The 21,327-nt window shown below is 38.1% G+C and overlaps 1 protein-coding gene across 1 annotated transcript; it reads left to right on the top strand.

Annotated features, from left to right (window-relative positions):
- Positions 1-332: 332 nt before the first annotated feature.
- LOC124133792 (myosin heavy chain, striated muscle-like) lies at positions 333-14,364 on the top strand. Its single transcript, XM_046498332.2, has 32 exons — positions 333-530; positions 784-927; positions 1,073-1,229; positions 1,784-1,811; positions 2,058-2,163; positions 2,385-2,477; positions 2,797-2,860; positions 3,007-3,105; positions 3,232-3,335; positions 3,492-3,893; positions 4,052-4,222; positions 4,511-4,814; positions 4,970-5,046; positions 5,237-5,324; positions 5,471-5,588; positions 5,718-5,975; positions 6,131-6,596; positions 7,951-8,306; positions 8,452-8,542; positions 8,843-8,986; positions 9,318-9,484; positions 9,577-9,655; positions 9,801-10,046; positions 10,268-10,464; positions 10,637-10,769; positions 11,068-11,284; positions 11,485-11,725; positions 12,011-12,203; positions 12,357-12,617; positions 13,093-13,332; positions 13,528-13,728; positions 14,105-14,364. The coding sequence occupies exons 1-32, from the start codon at positions 333-335 to the stop codon at positions 14,249-14,251; spliced, it is 5,790 nt and encodes a 1,929-aa protein (XP_046354288.2). The 3' UTR covers positions 14,252-14,364.
- Positions 14,365-21,327: the final 6,963 nt, after the last annotated feature.

Below are 21,327 nucleotides of genomic sequence, written 5' to 3'. Positions count from 1 at the left end.
AATCGTATGTATTCTGAGTACGTTCATTACATATAATCCCTTTTCCAGGAAGGGACATTAAGCTACGCCAGTAGATGTATGGTACAATTTGGAGTTCTGGAAGTCCTTCGCAGTTCAAAGTTTTCTTGTGGGGCTGGACCTTAGAAATAGAAATTTGTGATTTAAAGATTTCTCACGAACTCAAACGTTTTCAATCCCGATTGATTTCTTGTTACATAAGAAGGAACACATATAACATCTTTCGTACAACAAATGTTTACATAATTTTTTTTTCATTTCAGAGCTGTTAACTATTCCTTTGTTCCTTGAAATTCCCCTTATCGTCTGTCAACATGGCCTCCTACGATCCTACCGACCCTGAGATGCAGTATCTTGCTGTGGACCGCAAGAAGCTGCTGAAGGAACAGAACCAGTCCTTTGATGCCAAGAAATCTTGCTGGGCCCCTGATGCAGAGCAAGGTTTCCGTGCTGCACAACTGAAAAGCACAAAGGGCGAAGAGGTCACCGTTCTTATCCTTGACACAAATGAGGTACTATTAAATAAAATACTGAGATTTCAGTTATGCGTATTGCTCATCATCAGTACATTAATACGCGAATATGAAAAGATGTGAAGGGATCTGAAATGTGAAAATCCCGTTTTATGGCGTTCTTAAGCTTCAGGCAATTCAGAAACACAGTATAAGCTGTACGTCTCATCGCATGTCCTTTCATTTAATTAACAACCGTCCATCAAATAAAACAATTAAATGTAATAAAAATGCACATGCACATTTGTTTCAGACTAAGACGTTCAAAAAGGATGAAGTTCAATCGATGAACCCTCCCAAGTTCGAGAAGATCGAGGATATCGCCAACATGACCTACCTGAACGAAGCCGCCGTCCTGTATAACCTGAGGTCCAGGTACACCTCTGGCATGATCTATGTAAGTGGTGGTAACTATATCTTTGTATCTGGTAATGTAGACCGTAAATCTGTTTTATCTCAGATTACCATAACACTACCGTATGACGCTCAGATGAACGTATTTGTTTATGAACTGAAACTGAATGATGTGCTCCGTCCTCCAGACCTACTCTGGCTTGTTCTGCATCGCCATCAACCCCTACCGTCGTCTCCCCATCTACACCCCGTCCATCGTGGCCAAGTACAGAGGCAAAAGGAAGACCGAGATGCCTCCTCATTTGTTCTCCATCTCGGACAACGCCTACCAGTTCATGGTCCAAGGTAATTTTCATATATAATTTTCACCGCTCTTTTGCCTTTTACATCCAATGGAATCTGTTTTGTTGGACAATCGAGCGTTGGCGTTTCATATTTAGGTTAGTTTCAGTGATGAGCCAGTCGGCAAATCAGAACAATCAATTACATTATTTTGCCTAGCGAACTGAATGGTTAAATTGTTTCACACAAGGAATTAATGCATTAAACATCTTACTTACATAGGGGGCACGGGTGGCCCAGTCGTCTAAGGCGTCGGGATTCGCTGTGCAGAGTTGCGTCCCTTGGGCACGCCAGAAACCTATGGTTGTGGGTTCGAATCCCGGTTCGCCAAAATGTTCTAGGTTTGTCAGCGCCATACCCGTGCTCGTGGGTTTCTGCATGACACCTGCATCACTTCGGGCTTTCCCCCCACATTAAGCTGACACGCCGTAATATATCTGGAATACTGTTAAAATCGCCGTTAAACCCAACTCATTCACTCTTACTTATATACTAATGTGCAGTTATTCCAGGCCGTGGTCCTTTGACAGTATGATTAATAGTCCTATTTGTTGCAGATCGTGAAAATCAATCCATGCTGATCACGTAAGTCAACATATACATACACAACGAGATTGCAGTTATCTTTTCAAAATGAAATATTATTTTGAGAACACAGTGAAATCATTATGTGAACACGTTTCAGTTATTAAGAAATATCACAAACTTAAGCAAACTTTAATTATCATAACCATACTGTATCGTCAAAAAAATTTATTGAATAAACGCATGTGCAGTCTGCATGAATGGTCACTTTACAGAATGTAACATTGATATTTGCAAACAAATCAGTGGCGAATCGGGAGCCGGAAAGACTGAGAACACCAAGAAGGTCATCGCCTACTTCGCCTTTGTCGCTGCCGCCTCCAAGGGAGAAGGGGAACAAGAGGAAAAGAAGGTGAGAAATGAGAGTAATCAAAGCAAAAAAGAAAGAGCGATCAGTCGCATTCAAGGATTGCACGTCACACAACAGAATTATAAAGGAGACTAAAAGAATACCAAGATATATGACATTTCACTCACATTAACTAGTACGACAACTTCACAATTATTATACTCTTGTCCAGACCATGGATTATCGTTAAGACACACACTTATTATAATATATTTTTGTTCAAGGGTTCCCTCGAGGATCAGATCGTGCAGGCTAACCCTGTTCTTGAGGCCTACGGTAACGCCAAGACATCTCGTAACAACAACTCTTCCAGATTCGTAAGTTCAAAGAAATGTACAGAAATGTTTTATACCTCTATTATATCCGTTTTCACTGGTAGTTTTAGTAGTCCTATAATATGATAATTATCTGTGATTCAGGAAAAGCACTATATCAAAACAACACCTTAAGTGTTGTTATTTCTCCATTCTCGACACAATATACCTGTTGCGAAAAGGATAAACATCCATCGTGCAGTGTACAATTAAACATAGGATAACACATCGCCAACATTTGCAACTATCTGAAATGTATATAACTTCATAATGTGTTCAACATAGTTCTATATACTATGGTCCAAAATATTTTGTTTCACAGGGTAAATTTGTGCGCATTCACTTCGCCACATCTGGCAAAATCGCTGGTGCAGACATTGAAACATGTAAGTAACATGTACCACATTAACTTTCATAATGTGAAGATTTTCTTCTGTACAAAGTATGGCTTAATTTATATTTAAATACATGTATCTGTGATGAATAAGTACTTATTTAGATAGATAAATTATCAATGACATGTTACCTGCAGATCTTCTTGAGAAATCTCGCGTGACTTATCAACAGTCTGTTGAGAGGAACTATCACATCTTCTACCAGCTGCTGTCAAAGGCTGTCCCATCTGTATTAGGTAAGCAGAACTACACTTCATCGTGCATCGTGTGTTAAACCTAACGCAAATAGTATAACAAAGACCCTCGCAAAGATATTAAAACCTTAAATACTGAATAGGGTTTATAATAATTTTCATTGACAGAGACGATTGTGGCGAAACCTGACGCTGGCCTATACACCTTCATAAACCAGGGAGTCCTTACGGTCAACGGCATCGACGATGTTGAGGAGATGAAGATGACTGATGTAAGCTGAAAAATCATTGCATGGTATTTCATTGCGATATTTCATGAACAGTTTTTTTAGCGGTATTACGAAATCACTTTAATTATGACAAAATAAGGAAAACCTTTGTTGTTTTCACTTTGCACGCGTTACATGTTAACATTACATTTCATTCAGGATGCCTTCGATGTCCTGGGATTCACTGCTGAGGAGAAAACAAGTGCCTACAAGTGCACTGGCTCTATCCTCCACATGGGCGAGATGCAATTCAAGCAGAAGGGAGAACAGGCTGAGCCTGATGGAACTGCTGAGGCCGAGAAGGTTTCCTTCCTATTGGGTGTCAACTGTGGAGACTTCCTGAAGGCGTTGTGTAAACCCAAGATCAAGGTGGCCATGGATTACGTCACCCAAGGACGAACAAAGAATCAGGTTCTCTATTCTGTTGGTGCTTTGGCCAAATCCCTCTACGATCGTGTGTTTAATTGGCTGGTCAAGAGAGTCAACCAATCATTGGATACCAAGAAACCCAGACAGTTCTTCATTGGCGTGCTGGATATTGCAGGGTTTGAGATCTTTGATGTAAGTAACACTCCCTTTTGTACATGGTAACAAAGAGACAAAATATCAAGCTAATTTATCAAAACACATTTTGTAAGTATTCATAAGTTTCAGTTAAAATGAGTTGTAACAAAATACTGATTGTTCTTAGACTAACAATATTGATATATACCACACAGTTCAACAGCTTCGAACAGTTATGCATCAACTACACCAACGAACGCTTGCAGCAATACTTCAACCACCACATGTTTGTGCTGGAGCAGGAAGAATATAAGAAAGAAGGCATAGTCTGGCAGTTCATTGACTTCGGCATGGATTTACAGGCCTGCATTGAACTCATTGAAAAGGTAAAGCCATTCACTCATGACTGACTATACTTCGCCTATTTTTCTTTAGCAAACAACTTGAACTATTATAAGAAGACAATCTGAACTATTATAAAGGACAAGAAAACGATAAAAATATATAGCACATTAGCAATCTTTTTACATAAACTGGTATGCTAATAAATACAACACCGTAGTATTTAAGCTAGCAAAATGTTATTCATGAGCTGTGTATGATGATCAGAAGCTTCAAACAGAACGACCACGATGTTCTTGTGATAATATATTCGTCGAATGATCATGTTACAGCCTTTAGGCATTCTGTCCATCTTGGAAGAGGAGTGCATGTTCCCAAAAGCATCTGACAAAAGCTTCAAGGACAAACTGACCGAGAACCACATGGGCAAGTCTCCAAACTTCCTTAAGCCAAATAAGTCAATGAAGGGAGGTCAACACGGTGACTTTGCTCTGAAGCACTACGCTGGAACTGTTCCCTACAACATTGGAGGCTGGCTCGAGAAGAACAAGGACCCTGTCAACGAGACTATTGTTAATCTCCTGAAACAGTCTAAAGAACCACTTGTGCAGTTGCTCTTCACTCCAGCTGAAGGAGGTTTGTGTTATTTATGACACTAAATGTCATGAATACTTGTATGTATTGTATTTGTATGTAAGTTTAGCACATTCATAAAAAAGACTACATTCAGGAATTATTTTAAAACTGCAATTATGGCAAACACACCATTGTATATCTCGTTAATGTTTCAGATGCTGCAGCAGCTGCTGGTACCGGTAAGAAGAAGAAGAAGAGTTCGGCTTTCCAGACAATTTCTGCCAATCACAGGGTAAGATTACATTACATAATGTCTTTCACTATGCAATTTACAAGTGGCATCATCGGCATGGCTTGTACTTTCTTATTTTCAAAACTCCGTAGCATGGTTTGACTAATGGGAAAAAATCTGACTAACGCATTTACACTCAAGCGATTAATGTCACCTTACGTTATAAATCATGATGGAATATATGTTTCAGGAATCGCTAAACAAGTTGATGAAGAACTTGTACACAACTCATCCACATTTTGTGCGTTGCATCATCCCCAACGAGACCAAAACACCAGGTGCTTACATTAGTTATATTCGTTTCTTTGATTGAACATAAAAATATGATATTATCGTAATATGTACCTGATAAAAAGTTTGAGTTCTTTGAAATATTTTGACATGTGATTATACATATGAAGATGAACTGGATTTCTATTTCCAGGTCTGATTGATGCTGGTCTCGTGCTCCACCAGCTTCAGTGTAATGGTGTACTTGAAGGAATCCGTATCTGCAGGAAGGGCTTTCCCAGCAGAGTCGTGTACTCTGAATTTAAACAGAGGTAACGTATTATATAGAAAACAAAATATTACATACTGATAATATCTGAAGTGATCATTCATTAAAATGCAACAGTTAGTGTATTTCATCTATGCTTTTACTATTAAAATTATGTTTTCTCCACCAACAGATATTCGATCCTTGCCCCAAATGCAATTCCTCAAGGTTTTGTGGAGGGTAAGGTTGTCTCAGGCAAGATTCTTGAGGAGCTGAAGATGAACCCAGATGATTACCGTCTAGGAAATACCAAAGTGTTTTTCAAGGCCGGTGTCCTCGGTTACCTTGAGGAACTTCGTGACGAGCGTCTGTCCACCATCGTGGCTCTCTTTCAGGCTCACATACGTGGCTACTTGATGAGGAAATACCTTAAGAATCTTCATGACAAGAGGTAAGATAAACTGTCAGAATTTTAAACTTTTTAAAATTCACCAACACAAATCATACCAATGACTAAAACGATATCATACTCATATGTCCGTCAATTATATTTTAACAGATAAATATAAAATAAGAACAGTGATGAAATCAAATTATTGTTTTCAGAGTTGCCCTGGAAATGATTCAGAAGAATATCCGCAAATGGCTATCCATGAGGAACTGGTGCTGGTGGAGATTCTACACTAAGGTCAAGCCACTTCTCAGTATTGCTGCTGCTGAAGATGAAATGAAACAGAAGGAGGAAGCACTGGTCAAAACAAAAGAAGAGCTGGAGAAAATTACGTTCAGGTCAAAGGAACTAGAGGAACAAAATGTAACCCTGATGCGGGCTAAAAATGATCTATTCCTAGAGGTCCAGACCAAGCAAGATACAATCGATGACTGTGAAGAAAGGGTTGAGCAGTTGCTGAAACAGAAAAATGACTTTGAAACTCAGCTCAAGGAACTGGAGGAGCGTCTCTTGGATGAGGAAGATGTAAATGCTGGTGCTGTTGAGAGGAGGAAACAAATGGAAACCGAAAACAAAGAGCTGAAGAAAGATATTGAAGAACTTGAGAGCTGTCTTGATAAGGTATTTAACTTGTCTCTCCAGTTGCGATTCATAATGATTAAATTAAGAATTAACTTTCACTTTGTGGGAGTTAATTTGAGTATGAACCTTCGTAGAGGGAGGGTTAAACTAAATAAACGTTGGAGCTAGCGAACGTGAATTATTATAATGTTTTATAGCCCTATTTTGCTCTCGGAGGATGTAGGCCTGGGTCATCACACAATTTTTATTGAGTATCTAGATATCTACGTCTGAATTCATTTTTACACTAACAGCCATACAAGAACAGCTGCATCGCAGAATATGATAGTTCATCAAACAGAGAGGTGACATTAGCGTATAAAAGCTCAACTTGCTCGAAATGAACATCTGTTGTAGTTGGGTTTCAACAACTGTATTCAAATAATATCATCATTGGATGACAAAGGTCTGCTAAGAACTACCCCATTAAGAAAGTCACAATGACAGCGCGTCATAATACATTTATACATCAAGTACAATACGTCAACATGGTCGACACGATAACCGTGACTGGGAAGATTTCCGAAGTTGTTATTAATTAACCTGTGACATGTACATGTGTTAATTATCATTGATCAATCGGCCCAACATTGAGAGGTGATTATAATGATTTGTCAAATAGATACTAAGATAAACTCATAGCTTGCTGTAGACGGTCACTGTCATTCTAGACACGGATCGAGTCGACACAACGATAGTTTGGATGTGCATTTCTTCGTTTTGTTTATTTGGATGGGTCGAAGCGAGGATATTCGTGAACGACCATGCAGTCAAAATCCCTGACCTTTCTTAACGTATACCAAAACACTGAGTTCAAGATTAAAGCGTCTAAATACTTCTTTATGTATTCATGCTAGTAAATTCACAGGGGTTCCCCCAGGAATGTGTAAGTAGTCTGTCAGTGTTTACGTTATTTCAAGAATACAGCCTCGTGAAAAACGTATGGTCTCGTCCAGTGGAAAAGGCGTATACCGTGTAAACGTCACACAAAGGAATTATAGGCAGATGAATATGGTAATTTGGGTTCTATGTTATGCTACAAAGTAAACAAATAAGGTATTTTCAATCTTATAACATGAAGGCAAATGAAATATAACTGCAGGTGTTCTACTATTCCGCTATAAATGTTCAAAAATTGATATGTGGGCCATCTGTAGTCATGACGTCTAATCGCTATGGGGGCTTTAGAAGTTAAGAGATCTGATTAGAACCCTGTGAGCCCCATATCATGATCGTGTATTTTCACCAAAGGCCTGTTTCACGTTAAGCCGTCCTCGCGCATTGCGATGAAAAACCATGATACCTTTCAAAGGAATGTCAAACAAAACTCACATTTACTTTTTTTCTGTCATAGGCTGAGCAAGAAACAAAAACCAAAGAAAACCAAATCAGGACCCTAGAAGATGAAATTGCCCAGAAAGATGAAGCATTGTCAAAATTATCAAAGAACAAGAAGGACATTGAATTCCAAAACCAGAAAACAGCTGACGCCCTTCAGGCTGAGGAAGACAAGGTGAACCACCTTACTAAATTAAAAACCAAACTAGAACATTCTCTAGATGATATGGAGGACACTCTTGAACGTGAGAAAAAGGTGCGAGCTGACGTTGAGAAGGTCAGGAGGAAGTTGGAACAAGATCTGAAGATGACACAGGAAGTTGTTGAAGAACTGGAGTGCATTAGGCGTGAATTGGAAGACACCATTAAGAGGTACTGTGGTGTTTTAAACCGAAACAGTTTGTCAGTCAGTTAGTTGTGTTTTGTATATGTGCGTGTGTGTTTACCTAAGTGACTTAAATGTACACAGAGGGTCATAAATTCATGACTGTGATTGACATATATTTGCCTTCTTCAGGAAAGACAAAGATTTTGCAACAATGAGTGCACAGCTTGAAGACGAACAAGGACATGGGGCTCAGCTACAGAGGAAAATCAAGGAGTTACAGGTATATAGATCTTTTATAAAAATGATGTTCCCTTCATCCATTTTTATACTACTACTACTACTACTACTACTACTACTACTACTACTACTACTACTACTTATAAGATGGAAAAAATACAGATTGAGTACGGATAAAGATTACAAAACAGGCTCACATTGAGGAACAATGGACATCCTAAACACATTCCTTATAAAAAAAGTATTTTGTTTCGTCATGAAAAATCAATTTCGTAACGTAACACTACAGATGAACAAAACCAAACATATAGATCGATTCATCAGCCTTCTGGTCCTATTTTAGGCTCACATTGAGGAACTTGAGGAGGAACTAGAAGCAGAAAGACAATCACGATGCAAGGTTGAGAAGCAAAGGATGGAGTTTGCTCGTGAACTTGAAGAACTGTCGGAGCGACTAGAAGAAGCTGGCGGTGCCACATCAGTGCAGGTGAGATTAAACAAATCTTGGTAATACTCATAGTCACTGACAAGTATCATATCTGACATATGTATTATCATATGGCGATGATTTCTGTGTATTGTTTGTTTGTGGAAGATATGACACGCATCCTGTAAATATAAATGATAAATATATTAAATTCTGCTGACGCTGAAAATGTTCGCTCTGTACCCATGTTTCTATAACCTCACGTGACTATATTATCAATCAGTTATACTTCAGTCAATTAGGCCTTTGATACAGAATAAACATCGATATATCAATGTTATCAAGCGACAAATGCAACAGTGAACGTGAACGTCTGTACAAATCCTATCAGGTTGAGCTGAACAAGAAACGAGAGCACGAGATTCTAAAGATACGTCGGGACCTTGAGGAAACTGCTATTCACCATGAAACACAGATTACTGTCTTTCGAAAGAAACACCAAGATACTGTCAACGAACTCAGTGGTCAGCTTGAACAACTACTCAAACTGAAGAGCAAGTAAGTAATGTGATCAAACACCACTTTGTACATGGGATTTGTAAAACAAATTTTGATCAATATCAAAATGCTGTATTTCATCATGTCCTCAGACTCGAGAAGGAGAAGCAACTAATGAAGGGAGAAATTGATGATCTTCAAGCCCAGCTGGATCACGTCAAGAAGAACAGGGTAAGCAACTTCATCTGTTTTTATATTGAAATTGCAGCTGCATTCTGTAATCTGTCTTATTTCACAAAACAATATAAATAAATCGAAAATAACCAATTTTAACCTTTCTTTGAGGAACTATATTAGAACCCTTTTCCTCTCTCAGGGTTGCTCCGAAAAGATGTCCAAACAGATGGAGACTCATATCACCGAGATGAACGTGAAGATTGAAGAGGGAACTCGACAAATCAATGAATTCCAGTCCCAAAAGTTCAAACTACAGACAGAATGTAGTGAACTCACCCGTCAGCTCGAGGAGGCTGAACATCACGTCAGTCACCTGAGTAAAGAGAAGTCCACTCTGTCTAGTCACTTGGAGGAAGCCAAGAAAAGTTTGGAGGAAGAATCAAGGGTAGGTTATTCACATAATCTAATCGCATTATTATTTAAGTCAACATAGTCAACAAGAGTAAGTGAATAACCTTAATGGCACGGCAAAACTGTTATCCACAATACTGACGATTAGAAATGTTTCTTATTATTGATATTTCATTTGAAATGCACAACATAACATGTGCGTTTGTCTGATGACGTGAACGCTAATGTATCACATCTCAATAACGTCTTCTGCAGATTCGCATGAAACTCCAATCTGATGTTCGAAACCTGAACTCGGATATGGAGAGCTTCCGTGATCAGCTAGAGGAAGAACACGAGAGGACTGCCACACTTCAACGTCAGCTGGCTAAGGCGAACAATGAAGCTCAGCAGTGGAAGTCCAAGTTCGAAACTGAGGGCATTTGTAGGATGGAAGAGATTGAAGAGTCCAGGTAACAAATAGGTTAATTTCTTCAAATGTATCATTTTAGGCTAATACCATCACAGATCTTTTGTTTGGCTTTGAGAGACATGGAAAGTGTTCCTACATAAGAGTTATATTGAGTGTTTCGGAGGCATTCTGTAATTTGTGTCAGGTGTATATAGAAATGTTTGGTTCTTCAGGCGTCGTCTCCAAGTAAAACTGACCGAGTCAGAACAAAACCTGCAGGCAGCCTATGCCAAATGCAACGCTTTGGAGAAGGCCAAATTCAGACTGCAGGGAGAATTAGAAGATCTCATGGTTGATGTTGACAGGGTAAGTACAGGTTGTACATGGTATTCTCGTCAATCTATACTCATTGATGTGAAAGCACCACATGTAATATTATAATGAAAAATACGATTCGGAGGACAAAAGCGGTTGATACAAGGTTAAAAACTGACACTTCGAACTTTCATTGCTTGCATGTACATAGTAAATATCTCCAAATCAATTATGATTATCTCTGCAAACAGGTTTTGTTCTATCTGTTGCCAGTGTTTGTACATACATGCACTTGCTATAGTACAGATGTATTACGTCTTCACATCATGCAAACTAATACGTACTTCAGGCAAACGCAACATCTACGACCTTGGAGAAGAAGCAGAGAATGTTTGACAGAACGGTGCAGGAATGGCAGGTCAAGGTCACCAACTTGCAGACAGAGCTAGAAGTTTCTCAAAATGAGTCACGTAACTACTCAACTGAACTCTTCCGGTTCCGTAGTCAAGTTGAGGCATACCATAGTCAAGTGGAGACTTTAACAAGAGAAAAAAACAACTTGTCTGGTATGTGCCTTCGTGCGTTATGTTATCCGTGATTTTACACATGTATTAATGAAATATTGTTACAACTGCACAACGGTAGTTTGTAGGAAACATGGACACATCTTTGTGAATTGATCTTCTTCTAATTCAGGTGTATATATATTCATTCTTAATTTTACTTATTGAGAAATAATATGTTTGTAAATGTTTAAATCTTTCAGTTGAAATCCGTGAAGTAACTCAGTTAAGTGACGGAGGTGTTCGTGGTGTACACGACGTCGAGAAGATGTCCAAACGTTTCCAGATGGAGAAGGAGGAACTCAAGACTGCTCTGGAGGAGGCTGAATCCTCTCTGGAAGAGGAGAAGGCCAAGGTGACGAGGATAACTTTGGAGCTGGCACATGTCAGAGCCGACATTGACAGACGTATAGCAGAGAAGGAAGAAGACTTTGAGAACACTCGGTGTGATATTGATATTATACATTTTTGTACGGACTTCCCTTTTGTTGCATTAACCAGTCACATGATGAAATGATTTATCCGTTCGATGTCATACAATGTAAAAGTGTAAAAAGCTACATAATTTCATAGACACACCTCTGGTTATATTAATCAGTCACATAATGGCTATAACACACACGAAAGAACATCGTAATGTTTTCAAAGCATCTAAAATAGTTGACGTTTGCGGTTAATATATGTTTTCTTACTCAAAAGCTGATCAATCATGCTGATGCATTTCTTTAGTCGCAACAATCAAAAGGTTCTGGCATCCCTGCAACTCAGTCTTGAGTCTGAAACAAAGGGCAAGACTGACGCCATGAAGATCAAGAAGAAATTGGAACAAGACATCACTGAGCTCGAGATCGCCCTTGATGCAGCAAATCATTCTCGTGTTGAGGCTGAGACAAGTTCCAAGAAATACCACGTTGAAATCAGGGTATAAAATATATACTTAAACAACGCATCAACTGTTTCTGACAATAATCCTTGAATATGTTTTCATTTATATATTTCAGATATAACAGTATCGAAAATATTCGGTTGTATTTTGTCGATGACGTTGACATTCAGATTTTGTGTATGATTTTAGGAGCTGTACATCAAGGTGGAGGACTTCCAGAGGTCACGTGAAGAGTCTCGCGACGCCTACCAGTCTCTTGAACGCCGCTGTAAAATGATAAAGGGAGAGAGTGAGGAGATGCGCACATCTTTGGAGTCGTCTGAACGCTCCCGAAATGCCGCCGTGCTTGAACTGAAAGACGTCACAGAACGCATGAACATGCTGTCTGTCCAGATCACCTCAATCTCAAGCCAGAAGAGGAAGTTTGATAGCGACATCACTGCAATGCAGGTGAGACAGCCGTTAAGGACCAGATAAATGTTTTACAAAACAAACATCTCTGTAAAGCGTATCCCCGATGGGAAAAGGTTGTTGTGTAATGTTCCTTAACTACCAGTTTCCTTGGAGTGTGCTTTTCCATTCCCGAGAGTCCCATGTTACGACTATTGGTCCGTCAAAACGAAATATATACCATTGGAGTTTTCAATTGTCCTCTCACAAATCTTTTCCCTCACTGACCATCCAAATGGTTAGATGATCAATGTCACAACAGTTATATCACATCATGCAAGACATGATGATCACGACTCACTAAAGGAAAATGTGTCCATTATAAAAAGTCTTTATCGTTGTCACTAATAGTTAACACACTGCTATTGCTTCTTTTATTCCAACTCTTTTGATCCTTAGCAAGTACATCACATATATATGGGTTAATACATGTGCAAATGCCCAACACAGTTATCATGTATTTTCATTGTTGCAGTCTGACCTGGATGATATGCACAGCCAAATCAAGATATCCGAGGAGAACTGTAAGCGCTCTGTTGCTGATTTCACCCGTGTGTCTGAAGAGCTCCGAGTTGAGCAGAACAACAGCAGACAGCTGATGAAGGTCAAGATGCACTTTGAGAGTCAAGTGAAGGAACTTCTGATCCGAATTGAGGAAACTGAGGGCTTTGGAATCAAGGGAGGCAGGAAGATGATCCAGAAACTCGAACATAAGGTGGGTGTAATGCGGCAGAGGTGTAGTCTGTTGCATTCTAACAGTATAATATATATGTATTGGTATAGAAATATATATCACACTAAAAAAATCATTTGCACAAAAACGAACAAATTAGTATGAAAGTATTTGTGAATCCGAAACTATGATATTGCCTTATTAAGTAGTGTTATATCTTCATTTGTAATCGTTTAGATTCGTGAACTGAATGCTGAGCTTGAGAACGAGCAGCGCCTCCATGCGGAAACTCGGAAGAGTTCTCGTTTTGCTGAACGTCGTCTGAAGGACCTCGCTTTCCAAGCTGAAGAGGACAGGAAGACACAGGAGAGACTCCAAGAGACTGTGGACAAGTTGAATGCTAAACTGAAGGCCTACAGGAAACATATTGAGGAAGTGGTAAGTAAAGGCACATTCACTTAGTACACGCATCTACTTCTTTCTAAATGTATGAAACATCTGCCGGACAAAAACAGATCGGTTCATCCACTATGATGCTGTTGTGACTTTGAATCAGGCTCAAACAAAGTTGAATCCATCAACCGGCACTGAACATACATATTCTTTATCTGATAATATCCTATTATATTCAGTTAATATCGATACATCTGCGACTGCGTTAAAATTCCCTGCACACATGTAAATGATTTGGATTAGGCTACACTAGACCACGGTTACCAGTTGGAGAAGGAGCAATGATCACAGTGTCTTATTTCCACTACATTCAGGGACGAAAGTATATACAAGCCCGAATATACATGAAACTTCATTTCAGGAGGAGATTGCAACTATGAACCTGGGCAAGTTCCGCAAGATGCAGCAGGACCTGGAGTATGCTGAGGAGAGAGCCGACTCCGCTGAGGCAACTGTCCAGAAACTGAGAGTCAAGAACCGGCTCTCTGTTTCCATAATTCGCAGCTAAACCAAGACATTTCAATAGCTGGATGACTTTCTTATCAAGGGGTCGTTGTTCCATATTTATACTTACTTACTGACCAGAGTCTTTGTTGAATATTAATAAAGGCATATTTATTACATTATTGTTATGTTATATTTAACGATGCCATATCAGATATGTGTCTCAAAGACAGTAGTGCTTACTACTTTATTACAAAAAGTTTATTTGGTATGTAAAGCTTCCGAATACATTTTAAGGATGGAGATATAAAGGTGAAATAATACAGATCTTTGATGATTACAATATGTTCATAATCTTTTCATAATTTTCATATGATAGTTTTAGAATTTCTAGGTGTCTCCTGTTGTCAATATTAAGCTTTGCACATCCAACCCGAGCACGAGCAAATCAGTTGCCAATCTTGAATCGATTAAATATTTCTATGCTTCTGGACATATCTTATAAATTGTATAAAAGTGTATTCAAATCAAACACTAGATGACAATAGATTAGTCCATTCTTGGCTGTACCCATTTTTCAGTCTGGTTTGAAAAAGGTTAAGTAAAATAACTATACATCTTATATCTTGGTAAACCCAGCATAGCCAAGACCTGAACTAAACAGATTAAGCCTAACATTATTTGCCAAGTTCTGTCTACCTACTGAATCAAGATTAAATAACAGTTCGTATGCCTTTCGTGCAAGTCTATTAGCTGACATGTGAAGTAGTTTGAGGCAGAACAGTTGAATGCATTTCACTGAACTTTTTATAAACAATAGGTACCATCCACATTCCCTCAAACCATTACATTTGGAGCGTTATTTGTCGTACTAAGATAATATTGACATGCTAGATACGTGCTACTACCTCTAATCCTTGATGTCCCTATATTTTGCATTCATAAAGAAGGATGGTTTTAAATTTTAAATCAAATAATATAAAAATTGTTCCGAGTGGGATTAAAACATTCATAAGTGACCTTTTCCCATTTATCGCCAAATGTGACAATGCTTTTGTTAAATTTAAAGAAGGAGTCGTCATTGGGCCAAAGCACTTATATTCTCATACAACTTCTACAATTTCTTTACGATAATAAAACTTCTAACACTGTTTAACAATTCCACCTTCACGAAAAAATTATTTTTTTTTCAACAGGTTAACAATTAACTTCCAAGCTGAACAATAATGATCTAGAATATTCAGTTGTTTTTGTAGCCCACTTACTCAATCAGAAATAAACATAAACATCATCAGCAAACATAAATAGAAAACAATTCAGTCGGGGAATAATTCTACTCCTCTTCGACATATATCAAGAATTTCAGCAGCCAACTCTGTTGAAAATAAAGATGGGCTTAATACACATCCCTGTTTTTACTCCAGTAGGACAGTCAGTAAAGACGAATACATAGACTGAATCATTTTCAACATTTTAACAGGCAGGCCACTTTTGTGGAAAACATATCTACGTTTTTTGTATAGAATCAATCAAATCAAATGCTTTCTTAAAGCTTACAAAGGCAACATACAAGCAGTAAGTGTAAACAAGAAATTCGTTGTTGCATATCCGGGCCTGCTTGTTCTTTACATCCTGTACCTTAGGTTCGAAACTGCACAGGGGGAAATTCGTATTGCACTATTCGTATTATACGATCGATATTGGATTCTTTACACATGATTACCTCTTATAACGTCGAGTATTACATAATACTACTACTGAAAAAGTAATTGATCGACACATTTATCTTATTGTGAATACTACCGCCCCCGTGGTCTAGTGGTGGAGCGTCTGCCCGCCTCATACCAAAAGATTTTAAATGATGGTACTTGTTGTTACCCTGTCTGGCGGTCGGCATGAAGGGGCTGATCAAGGACTGATCGTCTCGGAGTCAGTATACGGTGTCTGAGTGGGGTATTCATTTTAAACCACAGCATGGTATCTCAGTGTGCTTGCACTATAATTCGGCATCTGTCCGGACCAGTACAATCAGCAACACACACGTGCATGCACGTCGCTATATACGTCCAATAATCTCCAATTACCTATTGTTTATACATTTATGCGTGCATGATAAGTTACACCGGCGCACTAGCCTATCGATTATAACGTGTTCACTGTTTGCCTTAATACGTACGTCATAAATACTGTTGTCGGGAACATAAATTGCCTATCCACTGATACCGTTTCAATTATCTCACCTGTTAAAAATTCAAAAAGGATCCCAACATCTCTATCAGATATTGATAACAAACCATAAGGATGGAAATCAACATTTCGCGAAATGGGAACACATATTTGGTCATGACATAGGTGAAAGACAACGTGCTATCTTTAACCTAGTGCCTTTCAAATGCACCAATGCCACCAAATTCAAATGGTTTCAGTATCAAATCTTACATCACATTTTACCCACAAATTCACGTCTTAATAAAATGGGATAAGTGGATAGTGATTTGTGCAGTTACTGTTCTAAAGAGAAAGAGTCTGTGTTTCACTTATTTTGGGAATGCTTCCGTGTTCGCCCTCTTTGGAACGAATTGAAAGTCTGGCCTTCTTCGGACGCTCAGATAAATACAAATATATCTGAGGAAATAGTTTTCCTGGGTTACAGGGGTGGTCGGGTAGCCTAGCGGTTAAAGCGTTCGCTCGTCACGCCGAAGACCCGGGTTCGATTCCCGACATGGGTACAATGTGTGAAGCCCATTTCTGGTGTCCCCCGCCGTGATATTGCTGGAATATTGCCAAAAGCGGCGTAAAACCCTACTCACTCACTCACTCACTCACTCCTGGGTTACACCCAAAGAAACAATTCTCCTCTCAACATAATGATAATTATATTAAAATATTACATATATTTAATAAAAAAATACAACATGAAAAGCCAGGTTTCAAAGACATCCAACGGGAGTTTTCCGACTATTACAAGTTAACTAAATATGCAGCAACTTTGAATTCGAATGTTAACATGTTTAATAAGTTTTGTTCAAGCTGTCATTTACTATTTTAGAAAATGTAGTGACAAGCCTAATATGCGCAACTAAAATGTAAAATGCAACAAAAATAATAAATCATAAAAAATAAATAAATAAATACTGCTTTACTGAGGTGATCTTATATCATGACCAATAAGGGTAGAAATATTTCCAGTATTTGCAGGGGCGGTCGGGTAGCCTTGTGGTTAAAGCGTTAGCCCATCACGCCGAAGCCCCGGGTTCGATTCCCGACATGTGTACAATGTGTGAAGCCCATTTCGGGTGTCCCCCGCCGTGATATTGATGGAATATTGCTAAAAGCGGCGTAAAACCATACTCACTCACTCACTCACTAACTCACTCTAAAATTGATAATAGGGAATATATGAGGAGTGACTGAAGAGTTATGAGCCTAAATATGATGGTCTGCTTTGATGGAGATGGTTGCTAATTCAAAATAATCTTCTCCGAGGTCTAAGCACTTCTACCAATGGTGTTGGAGTGCTCGATAACACTGGTGTAGAAAGCTTCATCCTGGTGGTGTAAAAGGTCATCCATAACAGAAGGAATTTCGTCATCATTTGCATAATGCTTAATAGGCCGTTCTTCTTCAAGTTTAGGTAGAGTTTACATCTAACGGTGCCAAATGTAATGAATACGGAAGATGTTACAGCATTAATGCTATACTAGTAACTATTGCTAAAAGCGGAGTAAAACCTCACTCACTCACTCACTACACCAGTTACGAAACATATCCACTACATAGTACCTCCTCACACCAGAGCATTCACACTATATTAGTTACTAAGCATATTCACTTCAAAGTACCTTCTCACACCAGGTCATTTATTCCCTATAATACATATGCACTACATAATTCTTTTGCACTCTGGGGGCGGTCGGGTAGTCTAGTGGTTAAAGCATTCGCTCGTCACGCCGAAGACCCGGGCTCGATTCCTGAAATGGGTACAATGTGTGAAGCCCATTCCTGGTGTCTCCCGCCGTGATTTATTGCCGGAATATTGCTAAAAGTGGCGTAAAACCAAACTCACTCACTCACTCACTCACTCACTTTTGAACTCTGTATCATTTATACTATATTAGTTACTGTTCATATATACTAAGAAATACCTTCTCAAGATCATTCATAATATGTGACCCACAAGGAAAAAAGGGACCTCGTGAGTATTAGGGTGTGCAGTGACGTCATAAAGAAAGACGCTTGACGTCAACGTATTTCCTTCAAAATACACCTTCTCACTCCATATAATTCATACCGTATCAGTTGATAAACGTGTCCATTATTAAATACCTTTTTACTCCAGACCATTTAAACTGCATAAGTGACAGTGCATTTACAACATATAATACTTTCTCCCTCCAGATAATTCAAACAAATCTATCTACTGTATATACACCACCTAATACTTTCTCACTCCAGATAGTTCATACCATATTATCTACTGTACATATACACCACATAATACTTTCTAACTCAAGATAGTTCATACAATATTATCTACTGTACATATACACCACGTAATAATTTCTCACTCAAGATAGTTCATACAATATTATCTACTGTACAAATACACCACATAACACTTTCTCACTCCAGATAATTCATACAATATTATCTACTGTACGTATACACCACGCAATACTTTCTCACTCCAGATAGATCATAAAATATTATCTACTGTACATATACACCACATAACACTTTCTAACTCCAGATAATTCATACAATATTAGCAACTGTATATACACCTCATAATACTTTCTGAATCCAGATAAATCACACAATGTTATCAACCGTACATATACACCACGTAATACTTTCTCACTCCAGATAATTCATACAATATTATCTACTGTATAAACACCAGCTTATACTTTCTCACTCCAGATAATTCATACAATAATAGCTACTGTATATACACCTCATAATAATTTCTCACTCCGGATAATTCATACTACATTATCTAGTGTACATACACCACGTAATACCTTCTCACTCCAGTTAATTCATAGAATATTATCTACTGTACATATACACCACGTAATACTTTCTCAGTCCAAAAAAATCATACAATATTATCTACTGTACATACACCACGCAATACTTTCTCACTTCAGATAATTCATAGAGTATTATCTACTGTACATATGCACCATGTAATACTTTCTCACTCCAGATAATTCCTACAACATTAAATATTGTACAAATGAACAACGTAATACTTTCTCATTCAAGATAATTCATACAATATTATCTACTGTACATATACACCACGTAATAGTTTCTCACTCCAGATAGTTCATACAATATTATCTACTGTACATATACACCACGTAATAGTTTCTCACTCCAGATAGTTCATACAATATTATCTACTGTACATATACACGACATAACTCTTTCTCACTACAGGTAATTCATACAATATTATCTACTGTATATACACCTCATAATGCTTTCTCACTCCAGATAATACATACAATATTATCAACTGTACATATACACCACGTAATACTTTCTCACTCCAGATAGTTCATACAATATTATCTACTGTATATACACCACGTAATATACTTTCTCACTCCAGATCATTCATACAATATTAGCTACTGCATATACACCACATAATACTTTCTCACTCCAGATAATTCATACAATATTATCAACTGTACATATACACTACATAATACTTTCTCACTCCAGATAAATTATACAATATTATCAACTGTACATATACACCACCTAATACTTTCTCACTCCAGATAGTTCATACAATATTATCTACTGTACATATACACCACGCAATACTTTCTCACTCCAGATAGTTCAGACAATATTATCAACTGTACATATACACCTCATAATACTTTCTCATTCGAGATAATTCATACATTATCTACTGTACATATACACCACGTAATAATTTCTCACTCAAGATAGTTCATACAATATTATCTACTGTACATATACACCACATAACACTTTCTCACTCCAGATAATTCATACAATATTATCTACTGTACATATACACCACGTAATACTTTCTCACTCTAGATAATTCATACAACATTATCTACTGTACATACACACCACGTAATACCTTCTCACTCCAGATAATTCATACAATATTATCTACTGTATATACACCACGTAATACTTTCTCACTCCAGATAATTCAAATAATATTAGCTACTGTATATATACACCACGTAATACTTTCTCACTCCAGATAATTCATACAATATTATCTACTGTACATATACACCATGTAATACTTTCTCACTCCAGATAATTAATAACAAATTATCTATTGAAATTACTCCAATGGAGGAGTCACTCATACATTAAATCTTTCGATCAGGACTTCCTGCATATTGTACTTTTATGTGATATATGGTTTCAACGAATATGTATGCAGCTAACTGATATTTGATATGTACCTTGTTTATTTGTATATGAGATGCCCGAATTAAATTATTAGCATAAAGATATTTCTTTTTTCAGGGATGCTGAGAATATATTGTTTTCCAAGGTAGAAGTAGAAAATCTCGACTTTAAACATTCTCTGCTATTGAGTACGTGATGATTGGCACATGTGAACACATCAGTGGACGCATTCGAATCCGACACCATGTTAGAGTATACAGAACAGAAGTGCACAATATACCGACAAACGATATGACAGGACGGATAGTATCGATTTGGGGAAAATGAGAATGAAACGATACTCATCTTTGAGACATCTTAACGTACACATTTCGCATATCCTTTCCTTTTGTTTCCTTTCTGTCATTGCTATATTTCATTCATTTACAATTAATTATTTATGGGGACTAAACCAGGCCAATGAAGCACAAAATGTCTGTTCCTGTCAGGAAGCGTTCAGTACAGATTATGAGTGACTGAGTGAGTGAGTGAGTATGGTTTGACACCGCTCTCAGCATTTCCAGCATCACCACGGTGGGGGACACCAGAAATGGGCTTAACGAACCCAGGCCTCGGCGTTACGAGCGAACTCTTTAACCACTAGGCTACCCCGCCGCCCCTACAGATTATGAGACTTCTGAGACGAGTGGCATTTCCTTCAAACAATTGATGATGCCG

Source organism: Haliotis rufescens, unplaced genomic scaffold (genome assembly GCF_023055435.1).
Source record: "Haliotis rufescens isolate VD_foot unplaced genomic scaffold, xgHalRufe1.0.p SCAF_20, whole genome shotgun sequence".
In the NCBI taxonomy this organism is placed as follows: Eukaryota; Metazoa; Mollusca; class Gastropoda; order Lepetellida; family Haliotidae; genus Haliotis; species Haliotis rufescens.
This window is presented reverse-complemented; position numbering and strand designations above follow the sequence as displayed.

Excerpts from the sequence above, each read along its gene's own strand:
- LOC124133792 (XM_046498332.2), top strand. The coding sequence starts at position 333 with ATGGCCTCCTACGATCCTACCGACCCTGAGATGCAGTATCTTGCTGTG. Across the intron at positions 531-783 it reads TTATCCTTGACACAAATGAG|ACTAAGACGTTCAAAAAGGA; the intron begins GTACTATTAAAT and ends CATTTGTTTCAG. Across the intron at positions 1,812-2,057 it reads AATCAATCCATGCTGATCAC|TGGCGAATCGGGAGCCGGAA; the intron begins GTAAGTCAACAT and ends CAAACAAATCAG.